Source organism: Heptranchias perlo, chromosome 33, assembly GCF_035084215.1.
Source record: "Heptranchias perlo isolate sHepPer1 chromosome 33, sHepPer1.hap1, whole genome shotgun sequence".
In the NCBI taxonomy this organism is placed as follows: domain Eukaryota; kingdom Metazoa; phylum Chordata; class Chondrichthyes; order Hexanchiformes; family Hexanchidae; genus Heptranchias; species Heptranchias perlo.
The window spans coordinates 3,593,158-3,613,097 of NC_090357.1; the positions used below are offsets into that span (position 1 = coordinate 3,593,158).

General features: G+C 40.6%; 1 protein-coding gene across 2 annotated transcripts in view; it reads right to left on the minus strand.

Moving 5' to 3' along the window:
• The window catches only part of sorl1 (sortilin-related receptor, L(DLR class) A repeats containing), a 173,658-nt gene that overhangs the window by 95,979 nt on the left and 57,739 nt on the right, over positions 1–19,940 (minus strand). For both annotated transcript variants that reach the window (XM_067970858.1, XM_067970856.1), the window contains exons 4-6: positions 18,503–18,664; positions 11,631–11,698; positions 7,054–7,234 (exon numbers count right to left, since the gene is read on the minus strand). In XM_067970858.1, coding sequence (XP_067826959.1) covers positions 7,054–7,234; positions 11,631–11,698; positions 18,503–18,664 — 411 coding nt within the window. The remainder of the gene's footprint in view (positions 1–7,053; positions 7,235–11,630; positions 11,699–18,502; positions 18,665–19,940) is intronic.

Sequence of the window (19,940 nt, forward strand, 5' to 3'; positions counted from 1 at the left end):
ATTCTGGTGAATCTTTCCTGAGGTTCGGTGCACAAAACTGAATGGAGTACTCCAGATGGAGTCTGACCAAGGCTCTGCACAACTGAAGCATCACTTCCTAACTTTTGTTTTCCAACTCTCGAGATAAAGGCCAACATTCCATTCGCCTTTTTGATTACTTTTTGTACCTGTGCACTAGCTTTTAGTGATTTGTGCATCCCTTTGCTCCTCCATAGCTCATAGTCGCTCACCATTAAGAAAATATTTCCATTTGTCTTTATCAGATACCAAGTGGCTGTCCTCACACTGCCCCACATTGAACTCCATCTGGCATCGTTTTGCCCAGTCTGTCTATGTCCCTTTGTAATTTCCTGTTCCAATCCACACAATTAACTGCGCTACTTAACTTAGTGTCATGTGCAAACTTGGATATACAACACTACTGCTTCATCCAAAACATTTACAAATATGGTGAAAAGCCCAGTACAGATCCATGGGGAACACTTGTCACATCCCACCAATCAGAGAACATTTACTTTATCTCTACTCTCTGTCTCCGACTTCCCAACCAATTACAACCCATGTCACAAGGTCACCTCCAATGCCTTGCAATTTCATTTTTGCTAATAATCAGACGCCTTCTGGAAGTCCAAACAGACATCATCCATAGACAGCACTATCCACCATGCTAGTGACCGCCTCAAAAAATTAAACTAGGTCAGACATGACTTACCCGTCTCAAATCTATGCTGACTTTCTTTGATCAACTGATTCCTGTCCAAGTGCTCAGTCACTGTCTGATGACAGATTCTAGTAACTTCCCCACAATTGATGTTAAACAGATGGGTCTGTAGTTACCTGGTTTCTCCCTCCCTCCTTAAATATTGGAGTGTCATTTGCAATTTTCCAATCTCAAGGCACAATTCCTGAATCTAGCGAGCTTTAGAAAATTATGATGAATGCATCTGCAATTTCCTCACTTATTTCTTTCAATACTCTGGGATGAGCATAATTAAAACTGATTCCACAAACTGCAGCATTAGCTAGCAAGACCAAGTTTGGACTTTTCAATGACAAACTGAAACAGACCAGAATGATACATTCAGCTGGATTAAGGCAGATAAGAAAGATTGTGCTTGGTGTTCACATTGCTAGGTACATTAAAAACACCCAGTGTCATCCAAAAACAAACATGGCATTAGAAACAGGAATCTGACTGTTCACAGCTGTATCAGGCAATAAACATGTCAATGCTACAATAATGTGTAGGAGTTTGATAATTTAATATCTATGCTATACAGCCTGCTTTAAAAAAGCCATTTAAACATGCAAATAGATAAAATTTCAACCTCCTCATACTGTATCCTTCATCACAACAAATTGGATTACATCCAGAGCTGCTAATACTCACGGCATGAAATGCTGCGTGTTGCGGCTTTGAAAGCAATAAATTTTGATCTCACTACCCCTTCCTCACACTTCAGCTGCACACAGCAGTATTAAAGTATGTATCAAATTACAAGAACAGGAGTGAAAGGAATTTCAATTGCCAATTTGGGAACCACTTTAAAATGCCAATCTTTGTGCTATGGTTAGATGTTGCATTAACCATAATCCTTTTATCTGCAGTGCTATAGAATGAAAACCTGTTAATCGTGATGGCATATGGAGTGAAACTGAACTAAAAAAGGTAGTAAACAACCATTTCAGATAGGCCATTTAAAACTGCTTTGTTTAAAGGACACCAAAAGAAACAGGATTACCCCAACAGGTCACATTTAAGATTCTATAGCCATAAGGTGAAACTAACTATCTTTACCATGCAGTACAACAAGGTAGGTATTCCTGAACTTCCAAAGCAGCAGGGCTTATGGAAGCTATAAGAGCTAAATTTAACCTAGACTGCAAATGCCACATAAATGCTGTGGCTACTAGAGCAAGTCAGAGCCTGGGTATTCTTTAAGATAATTGGCAAAAAAAAAATCCAGGGGGGAAATGAGGAGAAATCTTTTATGCAGTGAGTTATGATGATCTGGAGTGCACTTTCCAATTCAATAGTAATTTTCAAAAGGGAATTAGATGTATATACTTGAAAAGGAGAAATTTGCAGGGCTATGGGCAAAGAACATTGGAGCTGGACTAAATGGATAGCTCTTTCAAAGAGCCTGCATAGACACAATGGGCCAAATGGCCTCTCTCTGTGCTGTATGATTCTATGAAGAGTGGTTCGCCTCCTGACTCTCCAAAGCATCTCCACTACCTCCAAGGCATAAGTCAGGAGGGTGATGGAATACTCTCCACTTGCCTGGGTGAGTGCAGCTGCAACATCACTTAAGAAGCTCGACACTATCCAGGACAAAGCAGTCCGCTTGATCTGCAGCTCATCCGCCACCCTAAACTAGCGCATGTGGCTGCAATGTGTGCTATTTACAGGATGCACTGCAGTAACTAACCAAAGCTTCTTCAACAGCACCTCCCAAATCCATGACCTCCACCACCTAGAAGGACAAGAGCAACAGGTGCATGGGAACATCACCACCTCCAAGTTCCCCTTCAAGTCACACACCATCCTGACTTGGATATATAATCAGCCTTTCCTTCATCGCCGCTGGGTCTCCCTACCCAACAGCACTGTAGGAGCACCGTCACCACACGCACTGCAGTGGTTCAAAAAAGCGGCACACCACCACCTTTTCAGCTACACCCATATCTCGAGAATGAATTTAAAAAACTCAAAGCCACTTTTATGTTGCACTAGCGTCACTAGCTCCAGACCTGCAGGTCTCAGGCAATAGCAACACCAAAGTAAACTTGCCTAATTCATTAAGGTTGGGTCTTCCTAGCCATGGGTCTTAGCAAAACAGCAAGATTACTTTGGAGCTGCCTTTGACTACGTGAAACCCACACATCAGGAATTGGTGGAACTAGCCCAATATCAAAGCTGCTTGAGCCAGCTCCAACAGCATATAGAGCAGGAGAAACACCGGATCGGACTTTCCCATCTCCTTCCTCGGTTTCTCCTCTTTCCTGCCAGCTGCCCCAACTCCACACCCAATTAAAGTTAATAGTGATCACTACGTTAAGCCAGGGAGGTGGGGGTGGGGGGAGTGTGGGGTTAAGAAGGATAACAGGTTTATTTAAAATCTACCAATTATAAGGAAATAGCATTAAAGCTGATCTACAGGAACTTTGGGGGATGGAAGCAGCACTGATATTAAAACACTTCTGCATGTGGGATTGCTGTTATGAATGTCTGTAGCTCATTTTATTGTAAGTGAATTTACTTTCGCTTTCAAATCAAAGATCAATTCATTTTTCCAGAAATTTCTGCAAAACTCAACCAGGGAGCAAGGTTTATTAGTTAAAAATAAACAAGCCAGTAGAAAAAGCAGCTTTAAAGGAAGTTCAGTTGGCTATGAACGGTATGTACATTGCTTCCCAATGGCGACCACCTTGAAGCTCTGTTTTGTTGATTGTGGCAATGATTCAGATGGATCAGCTTGTGTCATATTCATCAGTTCCATGAAGTGCAGAGTGCGATCACACATTTTGCCACATTGATGGCTACACTTTGGTGCCAGGGAAACTTGAATTCAATACCTGGGTGAGCTCAGAAGCCAGACGTGACATCAGTCACCTCTTCAGTACAACTGGCAGAGCATGAATTTTATATTAGTAGGGATTAATCATTGTCAAGTTGCTGCTTTTTTCAGAAGTAAATGTTAAAATGATCAACTTTTTATTTTGTTGGGGGGGAGGGAAGAAGAGGGAAAGAGTAGAAACAATAAGGAGGGGTACCACCAGACAGTTATTTTGATTCACCCAAACATCAGTTTAGATTTTTTGCTGTGATTTCTGAATATGGTTGAAACAGAAACTTTTGATGACATAGACGCATTGGAAAATTTGCTGATTCCGACAGAGTAGGAGCGAGTGACCATCAATTGATATCATGAACAGAAGGTGCATCGGCCTGTGCGCACACTAATTCACTTTCCTCAATATTGCTGAGCTCAGTGACTTCTTGAAGCAAGTTCGTGACAGCAGGGCTCATTATTTAAACAAATTAAAAAAGACAAGAAAGTGGTTTTAAGTAAATTTTAAACTGTCTCTAATAAAATACTCCTTCTGATAATGGCTCAGAGAATCAGCAACATGCCCCATCCCTGGTAGACAAAATAAAGTGACAACCAGCACTGGAGCAAGCTTCCTTCTATCTGTTTCTTTTGCATGACCACTACGTTATGAAAGAAAAGTCTAAACTATTTAACACTTAAGAGGCCTGCATGAACTTTATAGCGAGGCTGCAACAATAAAAGACCATAGTTGTTGGTTTGAGTTATTTTATAGTGTTTATGATTCAAAGACTGAAAATGGTTTAGCACACAAACCAAGATCGCTTTCGTTCTTCATTCATAGTGCTGCGTGAAGTGAGGGTCAACCAAATTTCAGTCTCCATTTGTCAACATACATTGGCTGGTTTATATGAGCCAGTTAAACCAGACCTCTTCAGACACAGATGTGAAACTGTTTGAAATTCAGATGCATACTTCTAAATTTTGTCTGTAGTGTTTTGAGAGATAATTGCATCCAATGTATTTATTTTTGTTGTACAGATATGTAAAAGGAAAAACTGTGACTTGAGTCAACAGTGTAAAGTATCCATCTTCAGTCGATCATTAAACAAATTGCTCAGCCTGGGTCTCCACATAAATGAGGTACAAGTGCTCCTCAGGCAGTCTTTGTGAGCTCCATCAAACGAGTACGGCATACCTAATTATGATAACTGCGGTAGACTTTCCTACCCATGCCAGGTCTATAAATAATTTTACAGCATTAGAGCAAGAAATGCACCTGGGGACTTTGTGGACAGCTTCAACTGAAATGTTATCTTTTTTTAAAAAAAAGTTCAATTTTACACAAACAGGTTGGAGTATTTCTTTACTGAGACTTTCCCCTGTTTGGACCCCTTTTTAAAAAAAAATATAGTACCAAAAATTAAAATCAACTGTGACCTGGAACTTGTTTTTGAAAAAGCTCCGATGACATCAAGGGCGAGCTTCATGGAGTTACTGAGCTCAGCAACATGAAGAACTGAATTAACGTGCATCAAGCTGTTAACAGTTGTACGATTTGAAGTCTATTAACTCATCTGTTTTACTGACAAACTACCCCACGATGTTCTTTTGTAGGTACCTTTGATCACGACACTGTCAATAGTGCAAACGACATGGCCTTGGGCAAGTTCTCAGCAAGACTCCCTTTTTCAGTTGAATTAGGACTACAAACAGAATTCAATGTAAATGGTCTGGTTAGAAAAACATAGCTGAATCCTTCCAAGAACACCAGCGCCAATAAGGCACTGAGAATTTCAGCATCCTGGAGCACTCCAGCACACCAAAAAGTACAAACTCTCAAACTGAAAAAAAGTGCCTTATGCTGGAAACTATACTTGGAGTTTCCTTGTTCTTTTTCAGGTTCAAGTGAGAACTGTTGATACTGTGAGGAACCACTAAGAGACTGGGGCAAACTTGAACTCTTTTGACCCTACCCACTGCTTCCAACACCTTAGGAGGTACCAGATCAGAGATGAGAAGCAATACCAAGACAAGAAAGGTATTACCACCATCTCCTTGTGGCATTTCATTCCCATTTCATGTTTAAAACTTCTCTAAAAACATTTCTTTTGGAGCAAGGGAATACAGTTTCCCCTTTCTTTCTATAATTTTATCCTTTTATCATTGGCTTAGGTATAAGCCAAACAACTGCACAGGTGTCAGATCAGCCCGATAAAAGTAGAGTAAAGCAAATTGCTACAATGGCATTAGCCCAGTACCTTCAAAGCAATTATGGATGGCTGATAAATGCTGCCTTGCTGGCGTCACCTCAGAGTAAATATATGTATATAAATAAACAATTTAAAAGGACATGGCCTAGGACAATTACATGAGTTTCTTCCAAAATCTTGAGTACTCAAGCGTATCCTTTACTTGTGCAGGATATATCCCAAAATTAGCAAATGGGAAAAACAAGGGAAAAAAAAAGTCTAAACTTCCATGCAACCAGCAATAAAACAAAAATAGCACAGCATGTGTGAAATATAGTCAACAACACTGCAGAGAGGCACATATCAAGTAAGAATTGGACACTATTTAAAGAAATCATGCTAAAATGAAATTCACTATTTCCTACTGATTAGAGTTAGTGATTCAGTGAACCAAGGCTACAAATTAGCTTTTTGTTCCTCACATCCGAAACCATTGCTCATGCATTCAGCATTTTCTATTCTCCACAAATTCTTGTTTTGCTTCAGTTTAACAGTGTAATATCTTGCTTAAAGGAGAACAAAAAGTATAGGAAAAGAACACTTCCCCACATAAATATCCCCTAAACATTGATCTTAGTGTTCACAATACTCAAAATGCCAAATATATACTTCATGAAAATTCACTTTTATATGCTCAAAGCAGTTACCATTTGTTTGATAACCATGAAAATATAAAGGAAAAAACTGCAAATGCTCAAAATCTGAAATAAAACAAGAGCAGGAAATACACATGGCTTAGCAACACTCTTCAGATGCTGACTGACCTGCTATGTGTTTCCAGCACATTCTGCTCTATTTCTGTTTGTTAATGTTAGCTGATGGTTTATTGTGGCTTTCTTGTTTAGCTGGTTAACAAATAGACACCTCAGCCATTTTAGCATTATTCTGAAAAAATATAGCTAGAACTGATAAGACTGAATGGAGGAGAAAATCAATCCTGTAATAGCTTTAAACTGACTAGCCCTGAACTGAGACAAACTGAAGGGAGAAGGAAAAAAACGATCAAATTAGAAAGGAAAGACTTAAAATTTGAGGAAAATTATATAAATAATGTACACCTTTCTCTCCTATTAACAGCTAAAGAACATGCTCCTGGAAAAATCATGAGTCATGTAATGGATTAGTTTTATAGTACAGTTATTATTATAGGCATCGAGATTAATATTAAGGGGATAATTAGATAGTAAAATGCTTTGCTTCCTCTTTAAGCAACAGAACTTTGAGAAGGCATATTTCTCAATACTCACCATGGTCCTTGTGGCAAACATGTATTTGTCTTGTAACTGAAAGTCATCTACTCCTTCCAATAGGATCTCACGGTTTTCATCAGTCTGAAAGAAGTCCGTGCTTTTGATGATGCTTGACGAACCCATTGGTTCATGTCGTTCAACATAAACTGTAGAAGATGAGTCATGTGGTTCCACACCCCTACAAAATTAAACACCAAGTATAACAGCAGTTTCTGAAAACTTTAAGTAGCCCACTGTTGCAGCAGTTAGTCTGCTGACTGACATGTGCTGTACCATTAAGTAGGACAGCCTTGCAATTGTGATTTTTCCATAACTATGTCTCTAATCTCTGGGGTCAATCTAAAGTAAGTCGCCATAAGCTGCTCTCACATTCCTATTACACAGCAACATGAGCAGAGACATGGGGGCGAGGGAGGTCATTGCATGCCCTCACTCTGATACGAACATACATGCGAACATATGAATTAAGAACAGGAGTAGGCCAATCGGCCCTTCGAGCCTGCTCCGCATTTAATAAGATCATGGCTGATCTGATCCTAACCTCAAATCTAAATTCATGTCCAATTTCCTGCCCGCTCCCCGTAACCCCTAATTCCCTTTACTTCTAGGAAACTGTCGATTTCTGTTTTAAATTTATTCAATGATGTAGCTTCCACAGCTTCCTGGGGCATCAAATTCCACAGACCTACTACCCTCTGAGTGAAGAAGTTTCCCCTCATCTCAGTTTTGAAGGAGCAGCCCCTTATTCTAAGATTATGCCCCCTCGTTCTAGTTTCACCCATCCTTGGGAACATCCTCACCGCATCCACCCGATCAAGCCCCTTCACAATGTTATATGTTTCAATAAGATCGCCTCTCATTCTTCTGAACTCCAATAAGTAGAGTCCCAATCTACTCAACCTCTCCTCATATGTCCGCCCCCTCATCCCCGGGATTAACCGAGTGAACCTTCTTTGTACTGCCTCGAGAGTAAGTATGTCTTTTCTTAAGTACGGACACCAAAACTGTATGCAGTATTCCAGGTGCGGTCTCACCAATACCTTATATAACTGCAGCAATACCTCCCTGTTTTTATATTCTATCCCCCTAGCAATAAAAGCCAACATTCCGTTGGCCTTCTTGATCACCTGCTGCACCTGCATACTAACTTTTTGATTTTCTTGCACTAGGACCCCCAGATCCCTTTGTACTGCAGTACTTTCCAGTCTCTTGCCATTAAGATAATAACTTGCTCTCTGATTTTTCCTGCCAAAGTGCATAACCTCACATTTTCCAATATTGTATTGCATCTGCCAAATCTCCGCCCACTCACCCAGCCTGTCGATATCCCCTTGCAGGTTTTTTATGTCCTCCTCACTCTCCACTTTCCCTCCCATCTTTGTATCATCTGCAAACTTTGATATGTTACACTCGGTCCCCTCCTCCAAATCGTTAATATAGATTGTAAAGAGTTGGGGACCCAGCACCGACCCCTGCGGAACACCACTGGCCACTGGTTGCCAGTCCGAGAATGAACCATTTATCCCAACTCTCTGCTTCCTGTTAGATAACCAATCCTCCACCCATGCCAGAATATTACCCCCAATCCAGTGATTCTTTATCTTGAGCAATAATCTTTTATGTGGCACCTTGTCGAATGCCTTCTGGAAGTCTAAATACACTACGTCCACTGGTTCCCCTTTATCCACCCTGTACGTTATGTCCTCAAAGAACTCAAGCAAATTTGTCAGACATGACTTCCCCTTCGTAAAGCCATGCTGACTTTGTCCTATTAAATTATGTTTATCCAAATGGTCCGCGACTGTCTCCTTAATAATACTCCAAAATTTTACCCACCACAGTGGTTAGGCTAACTGGTCTATAATTTCCAGCCTTCTGCCTACTACCCTTTTTAAATAAGGGTGTTACATTAGCAGTTTTCAAATCTGCCGGGACCTTTGCCGAGTCCAGGGAATTTTGGAAAATTATTCCAAAGCATCCACAATCCCGACTGCCACTTCCCTCAAGACCCTGGGATGTAAGCCATCAGGTCCAGGGGATTTATCCGCCTTGAGTCCCATTAATTTACTGAGTACCAATTCCTAAGTGATTTTAATCGTATTTAGCTCCTCCCCCCCTAGAGCCCCCTGTTTGTCCAGTGTTGGGATATTCTTAGTGTCCTCTACCGTAAAGACTGAAACAAAATATTTGTTCAGCATTTTTGCCATCTCCATGTTTCCCACCATTAATTTCCCGGTCTCATCCTCAAAGGGACCTACGTTTGCCTGAGCCACCCTTTTTCTTTTTATATAACTATAGAATCTCCTGCTATCTGTTATTATATTTTTTGCTAATTTATTTTCATAATCTATCTTCCCTTTCTTAATCAATTCTTTAGTTACTTTTTGCTGTCTTTTGAAGACTTCCCAATCTGCTATCCTCCCACTAAGTTTGGCTACCATATATGTCCTTGTTTTTAGTCGGATACTATCCTTAATTTCTTTACTTAGCCACGGATGGCTGTCATTTCTTTTACACCCTTTTTTCCTCAGTGGAATATATATTTTTTGAAAGTTGTAAAATAACTCCCTAAATGAACACCACTGCTCATGTACCGTCTTACCCTGTAATCTATTTTCCCAGTCCACTTTAATCAATTCCGCTCTCATACCATCATAGTCTCCTTTATTCAAGCTCAGTACGCTTGTTTGAGAACCAACCTTCTCACCCTCTAATTGGATATGGAATGTAACCATGTTATGGTCACTCATTCCAAGGGGATCCTTAACTAGGACATTATTAATTAATCCTGGCTCATTACACAGGACCAGGTCCAAGGTTGCTTGCCCCCTTGTAGGATCAGTTACATACTGCTCAACAAATCCATCCCTAATACACTCAATAAACTCTTCCTCAAGGCTGCCCTGCCCAATTTGATTTGTCCAGTTAATATGACAGTTAAAATCCCACATATTTATAGCTGTTCCCTTATTACATGCCCCGACTATTTCCTGATTAATACTTCTTCCAGCAGAGTTGCAACTATTAGGAGGCCTATATACTACGCCCACTAGTGTTTTTTTCCCCTTATTATTCCTCATCTCTACCCAAACTGTTTCATTATCCTGATCCTTTGTCCCAATATCATGTACTAGGACACCCAGATCCCTCTGTACCTCAGAGTTCTGCAATCTCTCTCCAATTAATAACATACTGCTTTTCTATTCCTCCTGCCAAAGTGGACAACTTCACATTTTCCCACATTATACTCCATCTGCCAAATTTTTGCCCACTCACTTAACCTATCTATATTCCTTTGCAGACTCCTTATGTCCTCTTCACAACTTACTTTCCTACCTACCTTTGTGTCATCAGTAAATTTAGCAACCATACATTCGGTCCCTTCATCCAAGTTATTGATATAGTTGAGGCCCCAGCACTGATTCCTGTAGCACTCCACTCGTTACATCTTGCCAATCTGAAAACGACCCATTTATGCCTCTCTGTTTCGTGTTAGCTAACCAATCTTTTATCCATGCTAATATGTTACCCCCCCCCCCCCCCACACCATGAGCTCTTCTTTTGTGTAGTAGCCTTTGATGTGGCACCTTGTCAAAAGCCTTCTGGAAATCCAAGTACACCACATCCACAGGATCCCCTTTATCCATGTTACTTGTTACTTCCTCAGAGAACTCTAATAAATTAGCCAAACACGATTTCCCTTTCACAAAGCCGTGTTGACTCTGCCTGATTGCATTGAGATTTTCTAAGTGCCCTGCTATAACCTCCTTAATAATCGATTCTAGCATTTTCCCTATGACAGATGTTAAGCTAATTGGCCTGTAGTTTTCTGCTTTCTGACTCTCTCCTTTCTTGAATAGAGGAGTTACATTCGCTATTTTCCAATCTGATGGGACCTTCCAGAATCTAGGGAATTTTGGAAAATTAATACCAATGCATCTACTATCTCTGCAGCCACTTCTTTTAAGACCCTAGGATGAAGTCAGTCAGGACCTGGGGACTTGTCAGCTTTTAGTTCTAATATTTTTTTCAGAACCCTTTCCCTGGTGATTGTAAATGTTTTAAGTTCCTCCCTCCCTTTCACTTCTTGATTCACAATTATTAACATAGGGATAGGGAGCTGCATGTTGCACAGGGAGACCCTAAGGGTACCGTAAACAAAGTGGGCAAATTTTCAAAGAAAGGAAAAGCTATTCATTATTATATCTTTTCGCAGTTGCTACTTGTGCCTCGCCATGCACAATTATCTGGATTGGGAGAGTCCAAGATGCACAGTTCTCCACAGGAGCTATAAATCATTCAATGATAAACTTGGCAAGAGGCTTCAAAAAGACTGCAATAGACTAACCTTCTACTCCAAAGTGAATTTTAGTTACACACTAAACAAGCATATTGAAAGTGCAATGCACATATATAGACCGCAGCATCACATCCAACAGCAGTGAAGAGACTAAATCTGGGGAATCTTAGTTGTATTTTCTTCAAAAGAAAAAATACACTATAACGTACATCATTTTTAGTAGCTCCAACTTACACACAATATACAAAAATAAAAATTGCATAAATATGCATACCAGTAGAAAGATTTGACATGCTCTTGAAGCAAGATCCAAGTTTGTCCAAAGTCATCTGACTTCCAAAGCTGTAAGATAAAAACATACTTCAACTAAAACAGGCACCACTCAAGCACACATTCAAGAATCCTTGATAGGTTTGTCCTATAAAAAGACGCCATTTGCACCAGTCCCATTGTAGTGCCCGATTCCCAAAGTGTCGGCCTCGATTTTAACAATCCCCATCTGGCGGAAACCAGTTTGGGGGGGGGGGGAAGCATTTAAAATAGAGCGGGGGACTTACCTACTCCATTCTTTAAATACGCAGATCGGGCTCCGATGATGTCATCTTGGAGAGAGAAAGTTAGGTTGACATTTCATGTGGGACCCTTCATCGGAAAAGGTATGTTAACACTTTGGGCACGGCCATAATGGGTAGGATCTGAAAGATCACTTTTTCTTTCAGATGCTGTTTATTTCCAACATTCATTTTTAATTTAAGATTTCCAGTATTCACTGGTTTCTTCTTTTTAAATCTCCATTTTATTTGTCTTGTTTGAATGATATCTTCCATTTAAATAAACAGGCTAAGTTACTGGCCTAAATCAAAATGATAAATTGCATTACTGCAAAATATTACTAATCTGACATCCAGGTACATTTCATAAGCTCAAGAGTTGCTAAATTTTAGACCCAAAAGAATAGCTAAATAATGGCACTAAAGAGTGACAAATCCCCAGGACCAGATGGTTTCCATCCCAGGGTTTTAAAGGAAGTAGGTGAGAACATTTCAGATGCCCTAAATATAATCTTCCGAAATTCTCTTGATGCAGGAACCGTTCCTTTAGATTGGAAAATTGCACGTCACTCTGCTATTTAAGAAAAGAGAGAGGGGGAAACCAGGGAATTATAGACCAGTTAGCCTAATATCTGTTGTCGGGAAATTACTAGAGTCTATAATTAAGGATTGAGTGAATACCTTGAAAATTTTCTGCTAATCAGAGAGAGCCAGCATGGATTTGTAATGGGTAGGTTGTGCCCGACGAACCTGATTGACTTTTTTGAAGAGGTGACTAAAGTCGTGGACGGGGAATGTCAATGGATGTTGTTTATATGGACTTCCAGAAGGCATTCGATAAAGTCCCTCATAAGAGACCGTCAGCTAAAGTTGAAGCTCATGGAATTGAAGGCAAATTATTGACCTGGTTAGGAAATTGGCTGAGCGGCAGGAGACAGAGTAGAGATAATGGGCAGGTACTCAAATTGGCTGGACGTGACTAGTGGTGTCCCACAGGGATCTGCATTGGGGCCTCAACTATTCACTCTATTTATTAACAACTTAGATGACTGGATAGCGAGCCACATTTCCAAGTTTGGTGATGACACAAAGATAGGCAGCATTATAAGTAGTGTAGATGGAAGCATAATCTATTAATATCTCTCTGTAATTTTAAGTGAATGGGCAAAACTGTGGCAAATGGATTTCAATGTAGGCAAGTGTGAGGTCATCCGCTTTGGACCTAAAATGTATAGATCAAAGTACTTTATAAATGGTGAAAAGCTCGAAACAGTGGAGGTCCAAAGAGACTTAGGGGCTCATGTACAGAGATCATTAAAATGTCATGGACAGGTACAGAAAATAATCAAAAATGCCAATGGAATGCTGTCCTTTATATCTAGAGGACTAGGATACAAAGGGGTAGAAGTTATGCTGGAGCGATACAAAGCCCTGGTTAGACCACACCTGGACAACTGTGTTCAGTTCTGGACACCACACCTTAGGAGGATATATTGGCCTTGGAGGGAATGCAGCGTAGATTTACTAGAATGAATACCTGGACTCCAAGGGTGAAATTACGAGGCGAGATTACACAAATAAGGTTTGTATTCCCTGGAACTTAGAAGATTAAGGGGTGATTTGAATGAAGTTTTCAAGATTTTAAGGGGGACTGATTAGTGTAGATAGAGAAAAATGATTTCCGCTGGTGGGGGAGTCGAGGGCTAGGGAACATCGCCTAAAAATTAGAGCCAGGACTTTCAGGAGTGAAGTTAGGAAACATTTCTACACACAAAGGGTGACAGAAGTTTGGAACTCTCTTCCGCAAAGGGCAACTGATGCTAACTCAATTGTTAATTTTAAATCTGAGATTGATAGATTTTTGTTAACCAAAGGTATTAAGGGATCGGAGGCTAAGGCGGGTATATGGAATTAGGTCACAGATCATGATCTCACTGAATGGCGGAACAGGCTCAAGGGGCTAAACGGCCTACTCCTGTTCCTATGTCAAGGTGGCAATCCAGAGATTGAAGATTCAGTTCCTCGATCACTCCATCTCATAGCAATCACCCATTATTCGAAGTTCTTTAGAATTTGGTTGCAAGGGAAAATCAGCACTCTGCTACTTCCCCCTCCCTACGTGTGTCTCCCGTTCATCATAGAGCACGGCTGACAGAGCCTGGACTACCCTTCATTCAAAGCTGAAGCAGTACGCAAAGTGAAAAATGTGCCACAAAGTCAGAGACTTTGAGCTGGAGGCCGAGCTGCACACACTGCGACACATCAGGGAGGGGGAAAAATACCTGGATATTTGGTTCCAGGAGGCGGTCACACCCCTTAGGATAAGGTGGTCTAAATTGGTCAGTGGTCAGGGACAGGAGGGTGCGACTGCGAGCGAGGCGGGTAAAGGGATCGAGAAGGTAGAAGTGGAGGAGCCTCAGCCTTTACAATTGTCCAACAAGTTTGAGGTGTTTGTAGCCTGTATGGATGAAAGCGGGGGCTGCAGGGTGGATGAGCAAACTGACCGTGGCACCATGGTACAGGAAGCCATTCAAGTGGGTGGAGCTAGTAGGAACGTAGTGGTAGTAAGGGACGGTATAATCAGGGGGATAGACAGACACAGTTCTCTGCAGTCGAGAACGAGAGTCCAGAAGGCTGTGTTGCCTGCCCAGTGCCAGGGTTTGGGACCTGCTCTGGGCTGGAGAGGAACTTGCAGTGAGAGGATCCAGTTGTTGGGGTCCACGTGGGTACCAACGATGTAGGCAGGATGATGGAAGAGGTTCTTCTTCGGGAATATGAGTAGCTAGGGGCTAAATTAAAAAGCAGAACCTCAAGAGGTAATAATCCCTGGATTATTACCTGAGCCACAAGCAAATTGGCATAGAGCAAAGAAGATTAGAGAGTTAAATTCGTGGCTCAAAGATTGGTGTGGGAGAAATGGGTTTCGATTCATGGGGCACTGGTACCAGTACTGGGAAAGGTGGGAGCTGTACCGTTGGGATGGGCTTCATCTGAACCGTGCTGGGGCCAGTGTTCTGGCGAATCGTATAACTAGGGTGGTAGAGAAGGCTTTAAATTAAATAATGGGGGCGAGGGATCAAGTAAGGGAAGATGTGATAAATTAAAGAAAGAAGACAAGGCAAGAGAGCAAGGTAGCAATAAGGGAAATGATAATCAGAGAGTGGCAGGAAGGGACAGAGTATGCAAACTTATGAGTGTGCCAGCAGATAAGACCAGAGGTCACAAAAATAGTAAAAAGACAGCACTAAAGGCTTTGTATCTGAATGCGCGTAGCATTCGTAACAAAATGGTTGAATTGACAGCGCAAATAGAAATAAATATGTACGATCTGATAGCCATTACAGAGACATGGCTGCAAGATGACAAAGGCTGGAACCTGAATATTCAAGGGTACTTGACATTTCGGAAGGACAGGAAGCTAGGAAAAGGTGGAGGGGTAGCTCTGTTAATTAAGGATGACATGAGTATAATAGAGAGAAATTACCTTAATTCCAAAGACCAAGATGTAGAATCAGTTTGGGAGAGATAAGAAATAGTAAAGGCAAGAAGTCACTTGTGGGAGTAGATTATAGGCCCCCTAACAGTAACCACATTGTAGGACAGGGTATACAGGAAGAAATAATGGGGTCTTGTGAGAAAGGAACAGCGATAATTATGGGTGATTTTAATCTACATATAGATTGGAAGAATCTGATTGGCAATGGTAGCCTGGAAGATGAGTTCATGGAGTGCTTCTGGGACAGTTTCTTAGAGCCGCACGTTCTAGGGCCAGAGAGCAGGCTATTCGAGATCTGGTAATGTGTAATGAGACAGAATTAATGACCTCATTGTAAAGGAGTCTCTAGATAGCAGTGATCATATGATTGAATTTTGCATTCAGTTTGAGGGAGAGAAGAGCAAGTCTAAGACTAGTGTTTTAAATTTAAATAAGGGCAATTATGAGGGCATGAAGACAGAGCTGGCTAAAGTGAACTGGGCACTTAGGTTAAGGGATATGTCAGTAGAGATGCAGTGGCAGACATTTAATGAGATATTTCATAACACTCAGCAAAGATACATTCCACTGAGAAAGAAAGACTCTAGCGGAAGGACGTACCATCCGTGGCTAACTAAGGAAGTTAAAGATAGTATCAAATTGAAAGAAAAAGCATACAATTCTGAGAAGATTAGTGGCAGGTCAGAAGATTGGACAGAATATAAAAAACAGCAAAGAATGACTAAAAGAATAACGAGGAGGGAGAAATTAGAGTACGAGAGAAAGCTAGCTAGAAATATAAAAACAAATAGCAAGAGTTTCTACAGGTATTTAAAAAGGAAAAGAGTAAGTAAAGTGAGCACTGGTCCTCCAGAGAGCGAGTCTGGGGAATTCATAATGGAGGAGAATAAGGAAATGGCGGATGAAATGAACAGATACTTTGCTTCCGTCTTCACTGTAGAGGATAGAAACATAGAAAATGGGAACAGGAGTAGGCCATTCAGCCCTTCGAGCCTGCTCAGCCATGCAATATGATCATGGCTGATCCTCTATCTCAATACCATATTCCCGCTCTCTCCCCATACCCCTTGATGCCTTTTGTGTCTAGAAATCTATCTAGCTCCTTCTTAAATATATTCAGTGACTTGGCCTCCACAGCCTTCTGTGGTAGAGAATTCCACAGGTTCCCCACCCTCAGTGAAGAAATTTCTCCTCATCTCAGTCCTAAATGTCCTACCCCGTATCCTGAGATTGTGACCCCTCGTTCTGGATCCCTCAGCCAGGGGAAACATCCTCTCTGCATCCAGTCTGTCTAGCCCTGTCAGAATTTTATATGTTTCAATGAGATCCCCTCTCATTCTTCTAAACTTGAGCAAATACAGGTTGAGTCAACCCAATCTCTCCTCATACGACAGTCCTGTCATCCCAGGAATCAGTCTGGTGAACCTTCATTGCACTCCCTCTATGGCAAGTGTATCCTTTCTTAGGCAACAAATAACATGCCAGAAACAATTGTGAATCAAGAGGTGAAAGGGAGGGAGGAACTTAAAACACTTACAATCACCAGGGAAAGGGTTCTGAAAAAAACATTAGAACTAAAAGCTGACAAGTCCCCAGGTCTTGACGGACTTCATCCTAGGGTCTTAAAAGAAGTGGCTGCTGAGATAGTAGATGCATTGGTATTAATTTTCCAAAATTCCCTAGATTCTGGAAGGATCCCATCAGATTGGAAAATAGCGAATGTAACTCCTCTATTCAAGAAAGGAGGGAGTCAGAAAGCAGGAAACTACAGGCCAGTTAGCTTAACATCTGTCATAGGAAAATGCTAGAATCAATTATTAAGGAGGTTATAGCAAGGCACTTAGAAAATCTCAATGCAATCAGGCAGAGTCAACACGGCTTTTTGAAAGGGAAATCGTGTTTGGCTAATTTATTAGAGTTCTTTGAGGAAGTAACAAGCAACGTGGATAAAGGGGATCATGTGGATGTGGTGTACTTGGATTTCCAGAAGGCTTTTGACAAGGTGCCACATCAAAGGCTACTACACAAAAGAAGAGCTCATGGTGTAGGGGGGGTAACATATTAGCATGGATAAAGGATTGGTTAGCTAACAGGAAACAGAGAGTAGGCATAAATGGGTCGTTTTCAGATTGGCAAGATGTAACGAGTGGAGTGCCACAGGGATCAGTGCTGGGACCTCAACTATATCAATAACTTGGATGAAGGGACCGAATGTATGGTTGCTAAATTTGCTGATAACACAAAAAGGTAGGTCGGAAAGTAAGTTGTGAAGAGGACATAAGGAGTCTGCAAAGGAATATAGATAGGTTAAGTGAGTGGGCAAAAATTTGGCAGATGGAGTTATAATGTGGGAAAATGTGAAGTTGTCCACTTTGGCAGGAGTAATAGAAAAGCAGTATATTATTTAAATGGATAGAGATTGCAGAACTCTGAGGTACAGAGGGATCTGGGTGTCCGAGTACATGAATCACAAAAAGTCAGAAGGCAGGGTCATTGAATATTTTTAAGGTTGAGTTAGATAGATTCCTGATTAACAAGAGAGTCAAATGTTATAGTAGGTAGATGGGAAAGTGGGGTTGAGGTCACAATCAGATCAGCCATGTCTTATCAAATGGCAGAGCAGGCTCGAGGGGTCGAAAGGCCTACTCCTGCTCTTAATTGGTATGTTTGTAGACCGATGAAGCACCATCCCAAAATTTCCTGTTATAAGCCAGAAACAAATAAATACTGTCTAAACTAAGATGTTCTTAATGTAGACCCCTTTTAGATGGCTTGCTGATGTATATATTCAGATGGAACAGTTTACAATTTCCTCACTACAGGTAAACTACATGGAAAAAGATTACCTTTGTTTCTGCAATGCACAAAAATAATTTTAAGAGTCCAGTTATGTTCCTGCACCCAACATGCGTTCTTTGCTCTCATTTGGTTCTTAAAGCCTTTGGAATAAATTCTAGTGAACCAATACCAATTCGTTCCATTTCAGGACCAGCATCTTGCAAACAAGAAGCATCTCCTTCTTAAGCTCTACTGGATCAGCATAATTGCCCATCAGTAATGCCCACAGATAGCAGGGCCTAGGCAAAGGAATAACAATACCTGTTTGTTTGGATGGGAGCTGTCATACCCCAGTACAAGATTGGGATCCCGGCTGTGCATGAGAAGATCAGTAGGACTGAATGGAACTTGGATGCCCTGGATATCATTGCAGAAGTTGAGAGTGATCCACAAGTAGTGATTTTTGGTATCTGCAAACATATACTGAGAAAACAGAGAAAAAAAGGCATTTATGGGGCTTAAATTTGTCTCCATGGAGTAATAACCAACAAGTCAAAACATATTAACTACATCATTGGGCTATCTTTAATATACTGTAATTAGTACTAAAATGTATTTTGACCCCTTCAATGTCATTACCACAAATTGATATGAGCAGCGTATTAGCCATCAATACTTTGTGACTAAACTTCAAAATGCAACATGCGACTTCCTACATTTAAAATTATATAAATCATATTTTGGAGAAAGAAAATTAAAAGCCATCAGAATTACAATAGTTTTTAAATTAGTAACATGTTAGATAAACTAGTCTACTTAATTTTTCATTTTTCATTTCAAAGTGAGTTAGATTAAATCAATACTGGCTATCATATACAATACAAATTTGTGAGTAGAATAACTTTCAAATCCTGGAGTTAATCATCAGGTCTGAAAGATGTCTTCCCAACGAAACATTCTTAATGGCATTTTTATAACAGTAGGGTCCTGTACAGCAGAGACCATAACCTATGAGCACCTGTTCTTGCAGTGTTTATAGCTGTGTGCCACCGACTCTATTGGGCCTGTTAGAAGGCCAATAAATTGAAGGACTGCATCTTGTGCCACCTTCAACAGCAGCTCTTAAGGTGCACAGAAACTTGGGTCTTGGCCATCAGAAGCATTCATTATATTGGCTAGAGTATCATGTACATGTTGCCAACCCAGCATCAATGCAAAGCCAGCATTAAAAAATCAGTCCTGTTTCACATTTTTCAGTTGCCAGTTGCTGCCACAAGGAAGGTGATAAAACTGCAATTTTTAAAGATATAGTGGAATTTTCCACTCACATTTAACTTTACCACTGACAGAAGTGCTTCAGGCTCAGTTTGAATAATTGGAATTGCCACAGCCCCTTTTCACAATGTACACAGCATACTGCACAAGCAGATTTATGTGTCACGGTATAATTTATAGTCACTTTACTAATTGCCTACCAACTACAATACCTTTTGCAAGTTGAATTTTCCACCAAGTGAAATACTTAAGTCTGCCATCTTTAGTAGTGAGTGACTTTCCAGGAGCTACTGCAGCAATACACTGCTTTGTGAAAAGAACGTAAATATAAAATATCTAAGGACAGAATCAAATCCAATTGCACAAAACAATTCTAGATTCTGAATCTGATGATCATGCACAAATAAGGTAGTTGAAACAAATGCCATTTGTTATGAATGATTAGCTGCAAATCTGAGAGAGCTAAAAAAATTCACATCAAAAT